Below are 20,730 nucleotides of genomic sequence, written 5' to 3' on the forward strand. Positions count from 1 at the left end.
CAGTAGGTACCTCAATTAATCACCTATTGACCATGCTAAAAGGATCCGGTGGTAATTGCTTTAGGCTCCAGTGAGCACGCTTGCCGGACACCTGTGCCCTGTGGGCTTGTCGTCCGGTCCCCCTCCCCACTAATTACAGGCCCCCTGTGGCAATACGCTTATCGTGCAACTGACCAGTGGGGTCATTGATGGACTTGGGTCAGCCGTGTGATTTAATCAGTGTCAATTTCTTGTGTAAAAAGACCACCTTCTGTTCAGTACAAATAACAAGGTGATACGGTTCACAGTTTAAGGTGATACGGGTCAATTAAGCTGATACGGCAGGGAGGATTTCAAACTGAAGCTGATACGGAGCCGTATCAGCTAAATGGTCTGGGGAGAACCCTGAGTCAGGCAACACTGAACAGCAACATCTTCCACTGTCTGATTGACTAATCAATATAGGTTAGAGGTCATATGTCAGTCAGGCAACACTGAACAGCAACATCTTCCACTGTCTGATTGACTAATCAATATAGGTTAGAGGTCATATGTCAGTCAGGCAACACTGAACAGCAACATCTTCCACTGTCTGATTGACTAATCAATATAGGTTAGAGGTCATATGTCAGTCAGGCAACACTGAACAGCAACATCTTCCACTGTCTGATTGACTAATCAATATAGGTTAGAGGTCATATGTCAGTCAGGCAACACTGAACAGCAACATCTTCCACTGTCTGATTGACTAATCAATATAAGTTAGAGGTCAGATATAGGTAGTTTCAGTTGACCAACACTGAACAGCAACTCCCACTATCTTGTAAGACACCATATACAGGTCAGGGATGAAGCAATATCTCTTACCTTGCTGAGGATGTCCTCGGTGTCAGACAGAAGCTCGGCAGACAGTTGCATGCGAGACAGATGAGCCTGGAGCAGGAGGTTGGTCTTCACATGGGGGTCGTTGTATTTCTGTACGGCCAGCTTGTTTGGCAGTCGGGTGGACAGCTGCAGGTAGACACATAACATAGGTTAACTGTGGTTTTTTCTCCACTGCAGCACAGACAAAAAGCCTTAGGATATGTGGCTAAAACATTCAACTTCTAAAGCCTGGACATTTTGGATTTCTATAAATTCTAGCTGATCAGTTGATCAATGACATTTAAATGAGGTGATCACTATGTCAATGCCACAGCTTCATCAAAGAAGTAGCTAATTACACACAGGAAACAGCTTCTAATTACTGAGTTTTCACCTGGTAAGTACATACATGGTGCCAACAGCTATGGGTCTGTTACAACAAATGACAGACAGCCAACATCATAAGAGCTGTTGTAAAACAGACAGCATGAAACAGGTGGAACATGAAAGAAACTATCATATTTCTGTTTTAAATATGTTGAACCGATAGGGAACCTCTTTGCCAAATACTGCATAATGGTGCATATACATAAGCAGATTTTTTGTTATATTTTTTTTCTCCAGAAATTATCAATGATGATACCTGTTTGAGTATTTGGTCCTCGTGATGGCGGATAGCTATATCCTCGTACTCCGCAGCATTAGATATGATCTCCAACAGGCCTTTGATCTTCGTCTTGGCATTCAGGGATATACTGAATGTTTCTGTGAACAGTAGCAAAGAAATCATATATTTCAGAATAAAAACAATTGCTGTGCAAGCAACTGGATTTCAAACTTGATGCAGAATGTTCTCAAAAGGTTTTAATGTTCCTGAACTTGACTGTAAAAGATTAAATCTACTTTAGCTTTATCTTTTGCAAAATTCAGAATTTATCCAAATGAAAGGACACAGGAATGTGTGTCTAGGTTGGCAATCAGCTGATCGGTATAATAGGGTGGGGGTGTCGGTATGGGGGTAGGGTGGGGGTGTCGATATGGGGTAAGGGTGTGTGAAGGACTTATCTATGGTGGTATAGTTGATGTAGTAGAAGGTGGCAATCATTCCCAGGCTGAGTGGTACAATAAGGTGGGGGTGTCGGGTAAGGGGGTAGGTTGTGTGGGAAGGACTTACCTATGGTGGTATAGTTGATGTAGTAGTAGGCGGCGATCATTCCCAGGTTGATCTGTACAATAGGTTGGGGGTGTCGGGTATGGGGTAAGGGTGTGTGAAGGACTTACCTATGGTTGTATAGTTGATGTAGTAGTAGGCGGCGATCATTCCCAGGTTGAGTGGTGTTACATCCATCTCATCTTCTACACTGATACACTGAAATGTTACATATATGCATTGTGTTAATACACCAAGGAAATCAATATTTGGAATAACACTTTAAATATTGAAAGGAATACTGTTGATTTAGAATCTGTCTCTTCCTGACCTATATTTGAGAAAACATTCGATTTCATTTCAATGAAGTGCTGATTTAATAATTCTTAAGTTTGACACTATCATCAAACTAGTGTTATGGCATTGACATGAACAACTCCAGTCAGACACAGTAACTGCTGTAATTCTACATAGATGCTGGTTCTTTTAACTAATGCACTGATGTTCTAGTAAAGTATAGGACATCTCACCTTTGACTGCTCAAGGTCGTTGACTGTATTTTCCACCAGTTCTGACATGTGATCAGATAAATGGCGATGAGTAACTCCTGTAAAATAAAATCATATTTTGTATCTTGATTTCTAAAAATTTAGTTTCAGTGTAAAAGGTCACTTAAACAAGTAAAAGAGGTGAAACGTGCGACACGTTTAATATGTACATTGTTTGTGTAGAAAGTAAAACTTCGATATCAGGTCAAACCTACATCTTTCAGTAGACTAATGTTTATACACGTTGCCAGTTTCCGTTCCGGAAATAACAGTATTTTTTTTATCTGATATGATTTCTTTATACTTTTTCAGATACTGTGGACCAGTTATTATGCCTTACCCTGAAGGTTATAGTAGTTGGGGTTCTGTGTCATGCGGCGGTACACAAACGTCCAGGTGAGGTAGTCCACAGCATCCTGTTTGTTCTCCACAGTCTTGGTGACTATCTCAGCACTAAAGTGATCGTGTAGACAGTGGTCTAGATGGCTCTGTAACACAAATTATAAATACACTAAATCTCTTTACTGAATTAGCTATAATGACAATAATACAGGTTTAAAATGCAATCAAATAATGAAACTGAAGTAGGAAGAACAGTTAATACAACCATTTTCATAATTTTGTTTTGTGTTTTCCTCATCTTTTCTAATAGATCTATTGCATACATGGGGAAGAGGCCATTTGTAATCAAAAAAATAGTAGGGTCTAAAATACTTTTATCATGGATCACGAAAAATTACGGTAGGTGGTGGGAACGGAGTACTCTCCTCCCTCTCTTCTATATATATATCTCCAGGAAGGCCCTTGTACACATGGCACTTACTTTATCTTATAGTAAGTGGGGACTATTTAAAAGAAAAGAAAACTTTGCAATTTCTTTTTTCCCAATGTTTGAAACATGCTTTGAATCTGGTTAGTTTGGACAATTTGGCATAAGAACAAAACAAACAGTTAAGTTAAAGGAACAAAAAGTATTAAAGAAAATTCATTTATTTTCATATTAGCTTCCAGATTATCATTTTTCCAGAGTGCAAATGTCCAGACTAACAAGGTTTTAAATAGACAAGTAATCAATGTAAAATAAACACGTACCTCAACTGGCAATGGCTCATACAAGAACTTCTTAAAGAATTCTTTCTTTGAATTCTGGCAAAGAATGACCGATTTTCCTGAAAGTAAGGAAACAAGAATTTCTGAAGACAGTGTTCTTGGTAAAGAAATATGATAGACATGCAAAAAATAATTTAACACTTTTTTAGTATAATTTGAAATAAAGCTATCATCATCACTAACTTTTTTCTTCATCTCTGTTCTAACTTGAAACTATGTTCATGCTGTCATAAAAACATATAGAGTGATTAGTCCGACAATATTACCTTCCTGGTCCTGGGCGGGTCTGTTAGCTCGACCAATCATCTGTAGTACATCCGTCACAGGGTAGTCCTCATACCTACAAATTCAAGTCAGGAAAACTGTACTTAAATACCTTTTCTGTTAATACAAATTTTAAAATTGGTACATATGATCTTGTGCCAGTGACATTTAAACAAATTTGTCATATTTATTTTTATAATTCAGCAGTTCAACTATAGCCATAAAAACTGAATTACACTTCCAAGTCTATCATATCAAGTTATTAATTTATCATCACCAGGATTTTTTTTTTTTTTATTAATTTCAAGTTTTCATTCTGTATAACAGAAACAGTAACCCATGTAATAAATCAAGTAATTTGTTACTTTGATTATTCAAATCTGATGAAAAATAACTTTTTCACAGACAAATGACTAATAAAAGCAAGATTTATTTTCCTGTTGTAACACAACTTACGAATGACTCTTTCCATCGTAGTACTGTGTATCCATGACAACAACCAGGTGACTTGCAACATTCATGCCCCAGGAGAGACTGCGTGAGGCGACAAGAACCTGTACTGCTCCACTAGAAAACAGGTGTTCCACTGCCTTCTTCTCTATGTCTCCAAGTCCTTCATGTAGGTAGCCTACTCCATTACTCAGGGTCTCCTTCAGGGTCTACAGGGGACACACAATTATACAATAATTACTGACAATCTAGAATGTTGATACTTTTATCATAGACTCATCAAATACTTTTACATTATTAATACTAGATACATAAATGTTCCCATATCAACTTGAGAATTAAACATTTTAAGTCAACAAGTTAGATGAATTCAATTTCACAATTTTTGTTTTTTGAAATATATTCAAAAGGTTTTAAATTCGCAAGTTAATACCATCAAACACAGTACTAAGCACCTTATCTCTTGAGTTTCATATTACAAAACCATATCGCATCGTACTACACTCTTTGTCTGTGTTTTTCACATTCCACGACTGTGATTTTTGTATTCCACAATAGTATGTAGAACAACCCACCTTGTCTGTGATTTTCTCCAGGAATGGCTGTATGTCCTCCTCCTTGACGTGTAGGAACCTGCTCCTGGGGACATCACTGTCTGGTTGGATTTCTGCAGCACTGAACGTCAGGATATCAATGGCTGTCAGCCTCGTCTGTTTCCGTGATGGTACAAATATGATCACAGGTTTCTTTGGTGCATGCCGAATAATGGCCTGGTAGGCTGGTTTTGCCATGGCAACAATACGGGAGGCATTGTGACTGGTGTTGAAACCCTGAAACACATAAATTCTATTTTATAAACTTGTGTACTGGAAAACATATTTATAATGAACAATGGGAACCTAATATAATAACTTATGTTTAAGTCTAAGGATACCGGCCTGACATTTAAAGTGATGTTTTACGTATCTATGTGTAACTACAGACGTACAAGGTAGACATTGTAATTGAAGTTACACAAAACTGACCTGTATGTGGAGCTCCAGGGGCACAGGGCGAACATTGGGGTGGAAGTTGAAGAATCCAGTGGCACTGCATCCTAGCCATTGGGACACGTCTTTAGCATTGGACAGCGATGAGCTCAAAGCCACAATTCTGATGTTGATACGCTCCAACTGGGAGGACATGTACCGCATACGTGAACATATCACTTCCAAAACAGGCTAAAATAAGAAAAAATAATCATACTATTTCACATCACTCTAAAAAAGGCTGAAGTCACTGATAATGAACAAGCACATATTCACAATCTCTAAAATAGCTGCAGAGATAAAAATAATACATATCACCTCCAACACAGACTAATGTAGGAGATGAAAACAGTTTAAACGCAAATCACTTCTCTCACTGAAGTAAAAAGATTAAATGCAAGTATGCAGCCCCAACACAATAAGTACATTTATATCCTAATCAGTATTATATATATCAGTACATTTATATCCTAATCAGTATTATATATATCAGTACATTTATATCCTAATCAGTATTATATATATCAGTACATTTATATCCTAATCAGTATTATATATATCAGTACATTTATATCCTAATCAGTATTATATATATCAGTACATTTATATCCTAATCAGTATTATATATATCAGTACATTTATATCCTAATCAGTATTATATATATCAGTACATTTATATCCTAATCAGTATTATATATATCAGTACATTTATATCCTAATCAGTATTATATATATCAGTACATTTATATCCTAATCAGTATTATATATATCAGTACATTTATATCCTAATCAGTATTATATATATCAGTACATTTATATCCTAATCAGTATTATATATATCAGTACATTTATATCCTAATCAGTATTATATATTGCAATTTACACTTGATATGATTTTATCCAAATAAGTAAACTTTTTTACTACACATTAAATTTAAAGAACATTTCAGGTGCCATAGAGAAAACAGCAGGATTTGTTTTTTTCCTATTAAGGCTGGTATGCCTTACCCCAACATCTACTCCAATTAGGTGAAGCTCGTCAACGATGAATAAGTTAACGTTCTGAACATTCTTCCTCTGCTTCCATCGTCTTGACAACACATCCCACTTCTCTGGGGTACTGATGATGATGTTACCCTGGAAACAAACAGATTAGATTAAACATGTTATGAATATTTATAGAATGGATTTTGAACTGTTATTTGATCATTATAAGTTTTTATTACATTAAACATTACTTTTTTTAAACTTTGAAATTCAGTAGCATACCTTGGCCAGGAGTTTAAGATCAGTTCCAGTTTCTCCTGTCAGCAGAACGACTTTCTTTCCAAGGTGTCCTCCAAACTTGGTCTGCCAATCATTGTACATCTGAAACAAGAAACCCACAATATAAACTATCTCCCAATTTTGTCAATATTTTTCTTTTCCTTTTGAGATTTCAGGCATGGACTATTCCTTAATTGATTACATAGGGGATGTGGGAGTACCTGCATTAATGTATTATGAGTAGCTGGTTATATACAAATCTGCCTGCCATTCCTTACAATTCAAAATTTGATGGGTGGTAGGGCCTTTTAAAAGGTGCCTCCTCTCTTATTAATCCATGAGAAATGTATTATGTATCCCCCCTTCTAAGGAAACATAACTTTCTATGGTGTTTCTCTGAAGTAAACATCAAATCAGTTTAACAATGGCTTTTGTTTTTTTAAACAAGGCATCAGTTTGAGCGATCTTTCAAAATATTCTGCATTGGGAAACTTCTGTCATATTGTTAGTCATACATATTAATGATTTGTAGTAGTGGGAGATATGAAATCTAGCTACCTGTTGAGCCAGTGCCTCTAGAGGTGTAACGTACACACATCGACCGTCTGGGTTCTGGGAGAACATACGTAGCATAGCAAACTCTCCACAGATGGTTTTGCCACTACCAGTGGGCGCCCCGATGAACACATTGTCATCACTGTTGTATACAGCATTAAACACTAAAACAGAAAGGAAAGAAATATTACACAATAATATAATAACAGTAATTTAGATATTGATCCAAAAATAGTCTTATCAATTATTAATAAAGTTTATATAGGAACTTCAAGTAGCTGTAAGAGTGTGATTTTCTTTCTCATTCTAATTAAAATTGGCTGCTATCTCCCATGGTAACTACTTCAACCATCCTTTGTTTTAAATGATCAGATGTATGTAATATATCTTCAATCTTATAACTTCAATGCAACAATTTAAAAGATAAATTTTGAAATATAATCTTTCTGTAAACCATCAGATAGTGATTATTTCACTGTCTTAACCTGGAAAAAGTCATTATATTTAAATAAACGTTTAACGGCAAATGTCTGCAATAATAAAAGTATTTGAGATTACCTTGAGTCTGAATGGGGTTGAAGAAGGGGAACTTGTCATTGTAGAGCCCCTCAAAGGAGGCATTTCTGAGGGCAGACACTGGGAGGGGCTGGAGATCAAGAAGTTCTGTGGGAGGAGGGTACTTTTCTGGTAGGATGAGGTGACGGAATGACACCGGGAGCTGTGTCTCTGACCCTAACCAGCGGTCAGATATCACCCTGATGAAATACTGTGGAGGTAGAGGCTCAAACACTGGTACAAAGAACTTCACAGCGTGTTCATCCTGTGCAAATTTACTGTAAAAAAACGCAGGTAGTTTAGTGTGATACATCAAACTTATTTTAGGTAGCAAAATTTGTTTTTTTAATGTTCATGTAAATAATTTTGAAACTACATATAAATATTATATTAATACTTTGATAGGAAATAATTAACATTGAAGACATCATAAATCAGAAACTGGTTCTTGCCTCATATTTTTATCATAGCATTTCATGTCAGACAAGACAACATTTATCTTTCAGGAACAACTAACCTTTTCAGAAGAAAGTACTCGTGATGTAGAATGACCTCGCTGTCAACATCCTCCACCAATATCCAGAATGCCTAAAGACAACATACGGTATATCTCACAATTGCTGTATAACGTACTTTCAATTATTTCCATGATATACTAATATGCCCTTACAATAAGAGTTGATCAATATTACAATGTATATTCAAGCATACCTAAAGAAAGAAATGAACGTATTGTTTATACAACGAATGTGTAAATTAATTTTCATATCAGGAATTGTATACATACAAGGGAAATTTAACTTATTGTTTGTCTATACAAAGAATAGTTTACTTAACTGTTCATTTCTCTAAGGTATAGTATGAAATCAATACAAGTGTGACTCAAACTCTGTCATAATCTGTGCTGTGCAATCTGCAGAGAACCCATTTGTTTTGAACCCATTAAAATTTGTCCCTTCTATTTTAGTGGAAATCCACAGTTACCTCAGAATTTCCATGGATCTTTTCCTCCCACTGGAAGTCTGGTGTGATTGTCAGCTCCACACGAAGTGTTGACCGTGTAATTGGCTGGACATGGACAGATAACTCCAACTTCGGGAACTGATGCACATACTTGTGAATGGTCTTGCCACTCTTGGGAACACGGATAAGTTCAGCAATCTCATGGGGGTTCAGATCATACAAACGCTCAAACGGGAAGTTCTTCTTCTCAATCTTCTTGATTACCTCAATAGGCATCTTCCTGTCAGCAAATTGTCGCAGAGGGCACATGGACTGCCACCTGTAATGTCAACCAGGCATCACTCAGTTATCAAGTCTTTACAGCTACATTGGTCAAGTAATAACTGTTCAGACAAGAGGTTCAAAACAGTTTCTATTAATTGAGTACAAAAATATTCATTTTCTGTATGAAATCATATTAAACTAAACATCTTTAAATGCAGCTGAGAAATCATCGTCGATATCCAGGGCTTACACTCACTTTCGATCAGTGCAGAGAGCGTAAGCGAGTGTAACCCATGGAGTATTGAGGATGCTGAGAAATTTTGTTTTTGAGAAAAAGTAGTTGAGAATTTTTAGTTTTTGAATGAATTTGATTATAAACGCCAGTCTGTCTGATTCACAAAAAGTCAACAAATACACGGGAAAAAGACAGCAGATGAAAAAAGCCTGTAACAACTTTCAAATTATAAATGTAATTTTCAACAGAATATTTGTATAAAACTCTTTTTGTATATCAACATGCAGATGGGAATATGTATAGAATTTGATGATAAGAAAAATACTTACATTCGTTTGGTGACCATCTTACAGAGAGCTAAACACTTGTCCGCCAGCTGGGCCCAGCCTCGGTGAAGGACAATCTCAAACATGGCACGCACCAGTCGACCAGCAGACTGGGTGATGAATACCATGTCCGACATGAGAGCAAATCCCTCCAATTTTAACTGGGAAATGTAGGCTTGTAGCAGCACATTCACCTGGAACGTAGATATACAAATATAGTAAGTCTGACATTTCTCCAGTACAAAACTGAGATATGTACAGCTGTAGTAGTATGTTTACCTGGAATATATGTACTAGCAAGTCTGAAATGTGGAACTTAAGAATATTTTCGTTTAAAACTAGGATATGAATGTCTGCATAAATATATACAATATTTTATGAAACTAAATTCATATTCTAGTTTTAAACTGTTTCTAAACAGCACCAAATGATTGGGAATATTTCGGTTGTGTAACCAACCTGAAGCTGCTATACAGTAACTACCCATGGACCAAAGAGAATGGCTCTGTGTCAGATTAAGGATGGATCCTGGAGTTTAAAGTGTTCAGTAACCTCTTTATCACAGGTCAAAATTTGACATACCTTTGCACTGGGTTCTTCTATGCTTTCCTTGATAGGGATAGGGACTCGTTCCAGTAGTTTCAGAAGCTCCAATTTTTCCTCCTGTTTATTGTAAAAGTTTGAATGCTGCGTTAACATATGTGTGAAATAAAAATGTTTTCATCAAATAATGTTGTCAGTAAATATTATTGTAACACTTTTTAAGAAAATATGTCATACACATTGTTTCATTTGAGATAAGCAGACTTGGGTAAAATTTGGTGTTTTAAGTTAGATTGTGTGTAAATTTTATGTAAACAGTGCAATTTTATAACTTGATGTGTCACTGGACAAGTAACATACCTACCCAACTGTATGGTTTAGGCAGTGTAAGCGATGTAGACATTACAATGTCTACAAGTATGAGGCTTTGCCAAGTTCCTGAAACTTCAAATATTTGTAAACTGAGAGTTTATCTTTCTTTGTTTCCATCACACATGGACATTTGATTCTTTTCCTTGTCTGTTATTTTGACAAAATTACCATTCACATTGTGCTTCAGTCATTCAAGCACAATGTCACATCGATCTTGTTACAAGTTGTGCCAAAGGCCCAGCCACAAGGGATAGACAACATTTTCTAGCACTGTTGTATACTCTTGTTTGGTAGCAACATATCTTATGCTATACATACCTCTCTGACATTGATGTACTTGAACTCGGAGGACAATGAGAACACACGGAACAGCTCTATCTCGCTTAGTGTTGGCTTCAACAGCTGATTGTATACAGAGATTGTCTCATGTGTACAGTAGTAGTGACTTGCGATACGACCAAGCTCTGTCACCTAAAAGTACCGAATTGTAAACACATGAATTAATGTCATTTTTAACCCTCAAATGTTTTCCAAAGTCTTATTTAAATCTCAAGGAATTTGAATTATTTATCAAGCGCATTCAATTTTTTAACAGCAAAAATATATCACGGTGAACTGATCTGAATTCAACTTTGTTAAATTCTTCTACATTCAATCTGATGATACAGGAGTGAACTAAAACTGAACAATTTCTTAGACGACACATACTTTTCACTAGCCAGTTGTTTGGAACTAGACTTAGAGACTATTCCAAAGAAATTTGACTACACCTGCTCAAAAACAGACTAAAAGACTAAAATATTCAAAAGGATACATGCCTTACTAATTATACCACAAGAATAATTTAAAGAGAATTTTATATACTACTTTCTTTTTGGCTTAAGCCCTGTCTTTTTAAGTGATAAATATCATACCTGGAATTGTCCCGACTTTTTGTCGTACTTGACCAGGTTGTTTTTGTCCAGCAGGGTAGCGGCCGTGTGGATGAGGTCCTTGCGTCTTTGTTGTAGTAAGGGGTCATCTCTAAGCTGGTCATGGCTAATACCATACAGCGAAGATGCCCGTAACATACGGATGTACAGGTAGGTATAGCCTACAACATAAACAGTTTATAAACAGGAAGGTAGTCTACCTAACAATAAGATATATACAGGTAGTTAGTCTACCAAACCTACAAAACAAACAGTGTATAAACAGGTTGGTAGTTTACATAATAATAAGAGATATATACATGTCAGTAGTCTACAACACAACGTACGGACTGATATAGCATACAGAGTTTGCCTTAATGCTGTCTTCTTTTAATAATTCCATTTGAACTATGCCAAAGCACCCATTTATGAAGCATTAGGTGCTACCACTCGCCTGTTATGCAACATATATTGTACAACACAAGAGATATACGTACCTAGCCAGTCAACAGCATCTTTGACATTCTGAACTGTCCCAAGCACAACCTCAGCATTCAAGCAGTCAGCTAGCCTGGAGATAAACTGGCTCTCGATGGGCAACTGGAACAACAAAATACTGAATAAACATATACTTAAACCATGAACGCCCTCTACAACATGAATACTATTTTTGCAGGCTGTACTTAACTTTACCAAGAAAAAAACACCTTTTTATAGATAAATACATTCAGTAATATCATGCTTTCCAAATATCAAATTTGTAAATTTTGGAAACTCAACATTTTAGTTTTGATATCTAGAACAAAAAAATCTTTTATTTAACATGCTAGTAATAAAAGCTGATCACAACATCAATAATGTATGAAAAGACCAAACCATGAATATCATTTATAAATCTTGTTGGACATATGTCACATACCTGTTGGTTCATTAGGGACAGGTAATACTGTAGCTCACTGTGATTGGTAATCATCACTCCCTCTCCCTTGGTGTCAAACTGGGGTCGACCAGCTCGGCCCATCATCTACAAAGGGAAGTGTAAATTTTAGTAAGAGACAAACTGGGGATGACCAGCTCGGCCCATCATCTACAAAGGGAAGTGTAAATTATATAGTTTGAGACAAACTTGGGACGACCTGCTTGGCCGATCATCTGAAATGTGAAGTATAAATTTAAGTTAGAGAGACAAACTGCGGATGACAGGCAAAGGGCAAGAATGATTTAATTTATTGTTAAACTGGGGATGATTGGGTCACCCCAACATCTACAAATGATCAGTGTGAAGTTTAGTTAGTGAAAACCTGGGATAACTGGCTTGACCCATCATCTACCATGGGTAAGAGAAGACTTTAATTCTTGTCAAAATGGGCCAGGTATTCATTACTTCAGTGTCAAAATACATAACAGTAAGTAGCCGAGTAGTAATAACAATGGAAAATATTGAGAGCAACCAAATTTCATTTCCTCCGGACAAATCTTAGTATCAAACATGAACTAAGGTCTAGAACTCTGTATATACTAAACAACAAAATGTTGCTTACTTGCTTAAAAAATTTGGCAATTAAAGGTTACAGAATATACAATATGCCCTTGACAAATTGATGCACAGATGGACAGACAGATGCATTGTCAACCTTTCGTCACTTGCTGTATAACTGATAAGGATCTACAGAAGTTTGATTGTACAAACCTGCATGACATCGAGGGCACTGAGCTCTACCCAGCGCCCCTTTTCTGCGTTGTACACCTGTGTGCCCTTGATGATGACAGTGTGGGCGGGGAGGTTAACTCCCCAGGCCAGTGTCGAGGTGGACACCAACACCTGGATGTGACGGTCCTTAAACAAGTCTTCTACCAAGATACGGTCAACTCTGTGTAACAAAGTCAGGAAATTCACATTTACGTTTGAATAGGATTAGATTGCATTTTTTCTAAGAGTATATCTTGAATAGTTGTTATTCATTGGATATTCTGTACATTTGGCCTCAAACTGACTTATTTGTACATCATTATATTACAAGGTAGCTACATTCAAAGCTTGTTTAGTAAGACAATTTCATTTCATGTTTAGGACACAAACTCTAACCCTTGCAAGAAATTGTCTCCGGAGCAAAAAACAAATCATTACAAAGAACTACAGCAACCTATTTTGGCTCAATGGATTCATCATGAACAAGTTTCACTGTATTTTTAATTAATGAAAAAAAATAGTTATATCTAAAATATGTGATATTTTACATATCCTATACAGGGGTATGTCCCAGTATGTTAGAAGAAAACACTTGTGATTTTGTTGAGTATTATGACTATATACTTACTTGGTCATACCAGCGTGATGTATAGCGAATCCATATGGTAGCAGATCCTTAAGCTCCAAATTCTGAAACAAACAACAACGTATGATGTAATGGAAGAAATATTCCATTTTATTGTAAACCATGAAATTTGGACTCATGATCTAACTTGGATCCTAAACCATGGCCCTAGGATTTGTATCATAAACCATATATACTTTTGCTCTCAAAACCTGGTATCTTAAGACCATTAACTTTTGACTTTAAACTACCATTTTGACCAATAACTTGGAACTGTAAATGATAAAATACATGTCCTTTATACCTATAAATTGGTTTCATTAACAATACCCATTGTACATCTTCAGCACTTTTCTCATAGTTATTAACCATTCCCTTTTGACCTATGACCTACCTTGACCTGGTCAGCTTCAGTCCTGAGTACAGCTGTGGATGCTGAGCCTTCCTTGAGGAACATGCCTAGGGTATCCTTCTCTAGACACATATCTCTGATAGCACGAGCAGTCTTTCCTGTCTCCTTCCTCGAGTGGACGAACACCAGCACCTAGGGGTATATCAAATCCATGTTAGTAATGGCCAAAACTTGTGTAGAAGTCACATCTAGCCAGGTATTTTGTGTGCAGAGGTAGCTATGTAGCCGCTACATGCAAATACTTTATGTGTTAATGCTTTCCACATCAGAAACGGCAATGCTCAGACTAAACATTCAGATTCATTGTTAGTCAGAAATCAGGGTTCAAAATAGCTCATCATTGCATTGACCATTTCAAGGACTAGTTTTCTTGCATACTAGACCGCGAAATCTGTATCAAAACATTAGGAGATTAATCTTAATATTTTTTGATTCAGTATGAGATTTGATAGAGGAAAAATAACCTTTCCATAAAATCTAAACGAAGTACCTGGTTTTTGCCGGCATTTTCCATCACTTTGTCGTATACAATTTCATTCATGATCTGAAATCGCTTGACAGCTTTCTTTTCTGTGATACCAATGAACTGCTGTTCTAGAGGAACAGGCCTAATGCTGTTGTCGAAGAAGAAGAGTCCCTCAGCTGGGTCGACACGCAGGAACGTGGCAACATCTTCATAGTTAGGCAGAGTGGCACTGAGGCCCACCAGTCTTACATCCTCCTGGGTGGTTTCTATGTTCCTTATAGTCCTACAGGCATATAAATAATACATACAAGTAAATACACCTTATAGAAACTGAACATTCTTCACATTTGATGTATCATCAATTACCAGGCATGATTCATTGAACATCTTCGCATATATGCTGTACAACTCTTAGTTTGTCTTTCTTAGTCTGACAGAGTATAAGCGGTATACCTTCCAATTAGGATATAGTTTTTACTGTAGGTTTATCAAATATGTTTTAGTTGAGTCTACAACAAATTGGAGAAGGGAGATAACTCTGCTGTCCTTACCTGGCTACCAGGGCTTCCAATACTGGTCCTCTGTCATCGTGAAGCAAGTGGATCTCGTCCTAAAAATTTTAAGAATATATAAATCTTATTGATGACCAAGCATAACAAGTTATATTGAAACCAGTAAAGATACACAGAAAGCATTGTTTACAAATATATAATGAGGAAATCATTACATAGGCAATAAGGTTTGAGAAAAGTCCAATTTTAAGTACTGCTTATCAGTTAGCTGTTCAATCAATATTCAGTGTGATCCCACTAACAAACAAGAATGCTTTTTCATATGGCACAGACAATAGATCAACCAGAAACATTGTTACTAGCTTATTGGTTATAGCTGAAAATAGCAAGAACTCAATTAAATCAAAATATAGCCTTCAATGATCTTAACCTTAATCTGAGCTCAATAGCACTTCAAAACATACCTCCTTTATACAAACCATCACCAAATGTGTGAGTGGGTACCGTAGCCTCATTAACAACATGTCACCACACCCATATTATCAGAACGAACGATATAAGGGGAGATAACTTACAAATATCATAAGTCTGACAAGTTGAGTGTAGGTGCGTTCTCCCCCTTTTCTAGTGATGATATCCCATTTCTCCGGAGTACACACAATGATCTGTGTGGCATAAATCTGCTCTTTGGTCAGTTGATGGTCACCAGTCAGTTCCTCCACCTTGATGCCATATGACTTCAGGCGCTGGAATAACAATTAGACAGCATATGTTAGTGAAAACCGTTCAGTATACATCACTATATATATATAAAGCTCTATCCATAAAAATCTTCTACATGTGAACTAGAACTTAAATGGAATCAAAGTTAAACACAGAAATATTCATGAGGGTAATATACACACATTTGATGCCATTTGAGTCTCATGGATAAATGGACTCACAATGGTTATGTTGAATCGGTCTTTGCGGAGATAAATCATGAAATTAAATCCCTAGCAAAATATCTATATATAGTTCAGGTTTTATAGACAAAATTTCATCACTTAATACATAATACAACACTCAAATTTAGTTAAAACAAATTGTATAAGCTTCACGATCTGATAAACATGCTTGGGCCAACACAGGTACATGTGCACGATACCCTTCTAGCAGCCTCTATATACTTTTCCATCGGAAGGGTTCATACAAGAACATGTTCCCCCTATTATACGTCTTGTATCCTGAACATACCTCTCCAAAGCTGAAGACCATTTCCTGTACAAGTGACTTCATGGGAGCGATGTAGATGATCTTAAACTCGTCAGTGTTGATGGTGTTATCAGCGTTGATGTGTTTACTGATCTCCTTCAGCATACACATCAATGCTACATTGGTTTTACCAGCACCCTGTAATCATTATAAACAACCCTTATTACACACAATTTGTACTACTTACACTACAGGACATATCTGTAGCTGTGATCATTTCTATAATGACTTTAACTGGTTACTTTGATATGGTATTTGGTATCTTTTTTTTTAGAATCACCATACATTATTGCTTGTAAGCTTATGTTTTGTGGTATACATATTTATACTCTTTGATGAACAGATTTTAAACCTAGGAGTTTAACTGGAAATAAGCCCTTTCTGCAAACAGGTTCAACTTCAGACAAGACTAATGTTCATTTCATAGCCATGAACTGGGCCCTTCATCTTGTTACAGATTAATATTAGATCTAAGGTACACAAAAAGAAAATCCTCCTAAAAACGCCGTAAAATTAAACCAACCATAGGATGTTCAGACATTGTATTGACCTGGCAGCATGCAACAGGAAATTCCGGCATTATACTTATCATGGGAGCAAAATATTTTGATCAGGGGAGTGTAGAGTAGGAGGTTCAGACATTATACTGACCGTGGGAGCACACAGTAGAAGGTTCTGGTCGGACTCCAGAGCAGCCTTACACAGACGACTCTGTATCCTGTTTAGGTAAGTAAAACCTTCAAATGCTGGCTGGGCGTATTTGGGAAGTCGCTCAATCGGCACCAAGGACTGACAAATTAAAGTAATATCTTATTTCAAAGTAATATACCAAAATATGCCAATCTCAATATTTGTGAACATTTATACATCAAACACAATATTCTGTCACCTGAATATCCTTGTTAAAAGTAGATAACTGTATTTGAAGCTTGGGATGCTTGAGAATTCAATATGAATCTTCAGAATGCTCTCTACACCCCTGGAATATGTCATAGCAAAATTGAAGGCTCAATGTGCAGCACCTTGTGGATGAGACGAAAAGACTTGTTTGGTCCTTTGATGTACATCAAAAGAATCTCACAGTCACATAACGGTCAAAATTGACAGGCTTTGAAGTCTAGTCAGGTATTTTAACCTGACACCAATCAAATAGCTGTGCCTTCAATTTTGCTATGACATATTCCAGGGGTGTAGAGAGCGAAAGTGAGCGTAACCCCTGGATATCGAGGATGTCTATTTGGATGTAACCAATATTTACCTCATCAGCATCAAATGCCTTTGGCTTGAGAGCAGGCACATGTACTTCTTCATATCCTACAAAATACATTGAAATCATAGTCAATATCTTCAAACATTTGCAATATAAAAAACAATGCTTTAAACAGAATCAGCAGAAAAAAGGAAATGTCAATGTTTTATGATTTTTGGAGACAAAAACAGGTTATATGATAAATTACTTCCACCTAAACAAATAACACACAATTTTAATATATTCAACAAGCTATATCCATTAAGGGCTTATTCTCGATGACCTGTTGCAACAGAAATTGTACATTGAAGATACTGTTTATAAGGATGGTAACAGTTGCACTTAAGTTTGTAACAGAACCCTATGCCACTAATCAAGTAGGTTTTACTAGTTACTTTTTTCACAGGTGACTTGGGTCGATATGAAAGATCATATCACAGTAGTCCTATCTCTAGTTTGTCATGATTAATTTGTCTCGCTCACAAAACCATTACCAATTAAGAAATTTGATTTTAAAATAAACAAACCTTTCCTCTGTTTCCTAAAGGAGCCGTCGGGCAGCTGGCAACGTTTGTTGGCCATCAAATGACTACCTAATCCGAAGATGAGGTCCTCAAGGTCAAGATTCTGGACATTCCCAAGGGACTGCTATACAGCATGAAAAGTAAAACGTACAATTCTTTACTACATTGCTTTTCAATTGTGCAATAATTACTGACAATTTTTATACAAGAATATCAGCAAACATCAAGGCGTATATTTACATCACTATCATATAGATCTGACTGAAGGGGAAATATATCAGAAGACATTCTAAGTTTCTCACAATGGAACAGTTTCTAAACTAAAAACTCTAAAACAGAGTATGCATTTCTCACATTGTACAGTATTATTTTTATAGTTATTTGAAGTGAACCGAGTCTAACTTCAATGTGCGTTTCCTGAGAAATGATGTCTACATTTTGACCTACCTGTTGATGGTCTGTATCCATTGCTTCCAGGTTAGCGGCGACCCGTGACTGTCGGGCCTGCTGACGACGGGCTCGCTCCTCTGACACAATGTCCTCCTTGTCGGCAGCCTCTAACGCATGGAGATACTTGGAGAGTCCAGCATCACTCTCCATCTTTTCCTCAATCTTTGTTTTCTCTTCAGCTGTCTGAGCCTGGGCCAGCATTGTACAGAACAAGACTGAAACACAATGTACACATTTGTTAACTGTAAAAGCTATACTGTTCTTTTTGCACAATTTTAAATCTTTTCTAACATTTTCTGGATAATACCATTTAGTGGTTAATAAATAGCTTCTGTGTACTACTGCTAGCTACAATACTACAAACAATTTAACTTCTGTTGAGTATTAACATTCACATTGTCTGTGGTTGCAGCGAAACTGCAAAAATAAGTATCAACAGATGTTTTATGTTATCGAGTATCAAAATAAAGAAAATGTAGAAACCTCAAAAAATGTGTACAACAAATTAAAACAGATAGAGAACATGAAGGATGACAAGGGTAGGGAGGGGTGAGAGAACAGGTCATTTACTACTGATGCTTGGTTCTACTCATAATGTACTAAAACTCGGGGGAAGGAAATCACCCTCCACTACCCTGTATAGCATAACTACTTACTCATCTGCCTGAACTGTCGCAGCACTTTGATGAAGTCAAACTGTGTGAAGCCGAGCAGACGGACAAGTTGGTTCTCCGTGTCTCTATCATCACTGGCACTCTGAAGGACACAGGACAAAGAGATTGACATAGCTGATATACACTGGAGGACACAGGACAAAGAGATTGACATAGCTGATATACACTGGAGGACACAGGACAAAGAGATTGACATAGCTGATATACACTGGAGGACACAGGACAAAGAGATTGACATAGCTGATATACACTGGAGGACACAGGACAAAGAGATTGACATAGCTGATATACACTGGAGGACACAGGACAAAGAGATTGACATAGCTGATATACACTGGAGGACACAGGACAAAGAGATTGACATAGCTGATATACACTGGAGGACACAGGACAAAGAGATTGACATAGCTGATATACACTGGAGGACACAGGACAAAGAGATTGACATAGCTGATATACACTGGAGGACACAAGACATAAAGATTGATATAGCTAATAAAAATAACATACACAAGAAATTTCTTTGAAATATAAGCCTCCTATTGATCATTTTTATTTCCTTTCTGTACAAGTAATCATGTACATTCATGGACATTTATATTCTTAAAGACATGTACAGTCTTTGAGAATATAAAATGTTATGAATGTACATGAAAAATACTCATATTTCTTGTTTATGTGTCAGGTAAAAATTTGTGATCCCTCCTCCCAAAAAAACTATACATTGCATACTGTTAAATATTCTATTATTATCAAATTCACAGAAAGCAAAAATTCTAGAATTTTTATCTTGGTAACTGGAACTGATAAAAGTTTTGAATACTGAATTCAAGAATAACATACCATTATATTCAAGCAAATTTGTTCAACATATTACTTTCAAGAAATTTTATCTGTAAAGGATCACAAAGATACTGATTGGAGATAGTACTACCTTGAGAATTTCCAAGACCTCCTGGGCACGGGTCTGGGCGGTAGTAGGGTCGTCAGGATAGTATTTACTTAACTTCCTCTGTAACCAGAATGCATCAATATCTCGAGGATGGAGACCAGAGTCTGATTTACCTACGGAATCATCACCACCGGCCAGCTAAAAATTTCAAAATACGTTTCATTTGGTAAATTGATACCAGCATCTCATCAGCCAGAGAATGATGAATATGAATTTTGAAAACAAAATTACATTTCACAATTATACCCAATTTAAGCAACGAAGGAACATAGTGTATTTTGAACCAACAGACAATCTTAAATGTTATATATGTCTGCAATAAGACCCATTAAATATGATTCTGTCAACTGGACACCATCTTGTAATAACATTTGCTTAATTATATCAGGGCCCGTTATTCATGAAACCGTTCTCATGCTCGAAGTCAAATTTCGTGCTCAAGCCCAATTTCTTATTCCAGTGATAAATTTATGGAAAAGTACATTTACATCTGGAAGAATTTGGGAAAGTCATTGAGCTGAATACCATTTTCGACGTTT

General features: G+C 36.5%; 1 protein-coding gene across 1 annotated transcript in view; it reads right to left on the bottom strand.

Moving 5' to 3' along the window:
- The window catches only part of LOC110449759 (U5 small nuclear ribonucleoprotein 200 kDa helicase-like), a 33,789-nt gene that overhangs the window by 4,465 nt on the left and 8,594 nt on the right, over nt 1-20,730 (bottom strand). Inside the window, exons 8-42 of the mRNA XM_021496815.1 lie at nt 20,174-20,329; nt 19,222-19,321; nt 18,563-18,780; nt 18,119-18,239; nt 17,601-17,656; nt 16,994-17,131; nt 16,325-16,480; nt 15,664-15,834; nt 15,128-15,186; nt 14,601-14,859; nt 14,093-14,242; nt 13,702-13,763; nt 13,074-13,254; nt 12,303-12,407; nt 11,881-11,983; nt 11,387-11,565; nt 10,791-10,943; nt 10,140-10,220; nt 9,561-9,751; nt 8,754-9,051; nt 8,287-8,357; nt 7,773-8,047; nt 7,218-7,378; nt 6,663-6,761; nt 6,402-6,530; nt 5,391-5,585; nt 4,941-5,195; nt 4,372-4,574; nt 3,918-3,991; nt 3,634-3,710; nt 2,882-3,029; nt 2,524-2,600; nt 2,125-2,212; nt 1,487-1,608; nt 847-990 (exon numbers count right to left, since the gene is read on the bottom strand). Of these exons, the coding sequence (XP_021352490.1) occupies nt 847-990; nt 1,487-1,608; nt 2,125-2,212; nt 2,524-2,600; nt 2,882-3,029; nt 3,634-3,710; nt 3,918-3,991; nt 4,372-4,574; nt 4,941-5,195; nt 5,391-5,585; nt 6,402-6,530; nt 6,663-6,761; nt 7,218-7,378; nt 7,773-8,047; nt 8,287-8,357; nt 8,754-9,051; nt 9,561-9,751; nt 10,140-10,220; nt 10,791-10,943; nt 11,387-11,565; nt 11,881-11,983; nt 12,303-12,407; nt 13,074-13,254; nt 13,702-13,763; nt 14,093-14,242; nt 14,601-14,859; nt 15,128-15,186; nt 15,664-15,834; nt 16,325-16,480; nt 16,994-17,131; nt 17,601-17,656; nt 18,119-18,239; nt 18,563-18,780; nt 19,222-19,321; nt 20,174-20,329 (5,055 nt within the window). The remainder of the gene's footprint in view (nt 1-846; nt 991-1,486; nt 1,609-2,124; nt 2,213-2,523; nt 2,601-2,881; nt 3,030-3,633; nt 3,711-3,917; nt 3,992-4,371; nt 4,575-4,940; nt 5,196-5,390; nt 5,586-6,401; nt 6,531-6,662; nt 6,762-7,217; nt 7,379-7,772; nt 8,048-8,286; nt 8,358-8,753; nt 9,052-9,560; nt 9,752-10,139; nt 10,221-10,790; nt 10,944-11,386; nt 11,566-11,880; nt 11,984-12,302; nt 12,408-13,073; nt 13,255-13,701; nt 13,764-14,092; nt 14,243-14,600; nt 14,860-15,127; nt 15,187-15,663; nt 15,835-16,324; nt 16,481-16,993; nt 17,132-17,600; nt 17,657-18,118; nt 18,240-18,562; nt 18,781-19,221; nt 19,322-20,173; nt 20,330-20,730) is intronic.

This window comes from Mizuhopecten yessoensis, unplaced genomic scaffold (assembly GCF_002113885.1).
Source record: "Mizuhopecten yessoensis strain PY_sf001 unplaced genomic scaffold, ASM211388v2 scaffold4819, whole genome shotgun sequence".
NCBI classification, from domain to species: domain Eukaryota; kingdom Metazoa; phylum Mollusca; class Bivalvia; order Pectinida; family Pectinidae; genus Mizuhopecten; species Mizuhopecten yessoensis.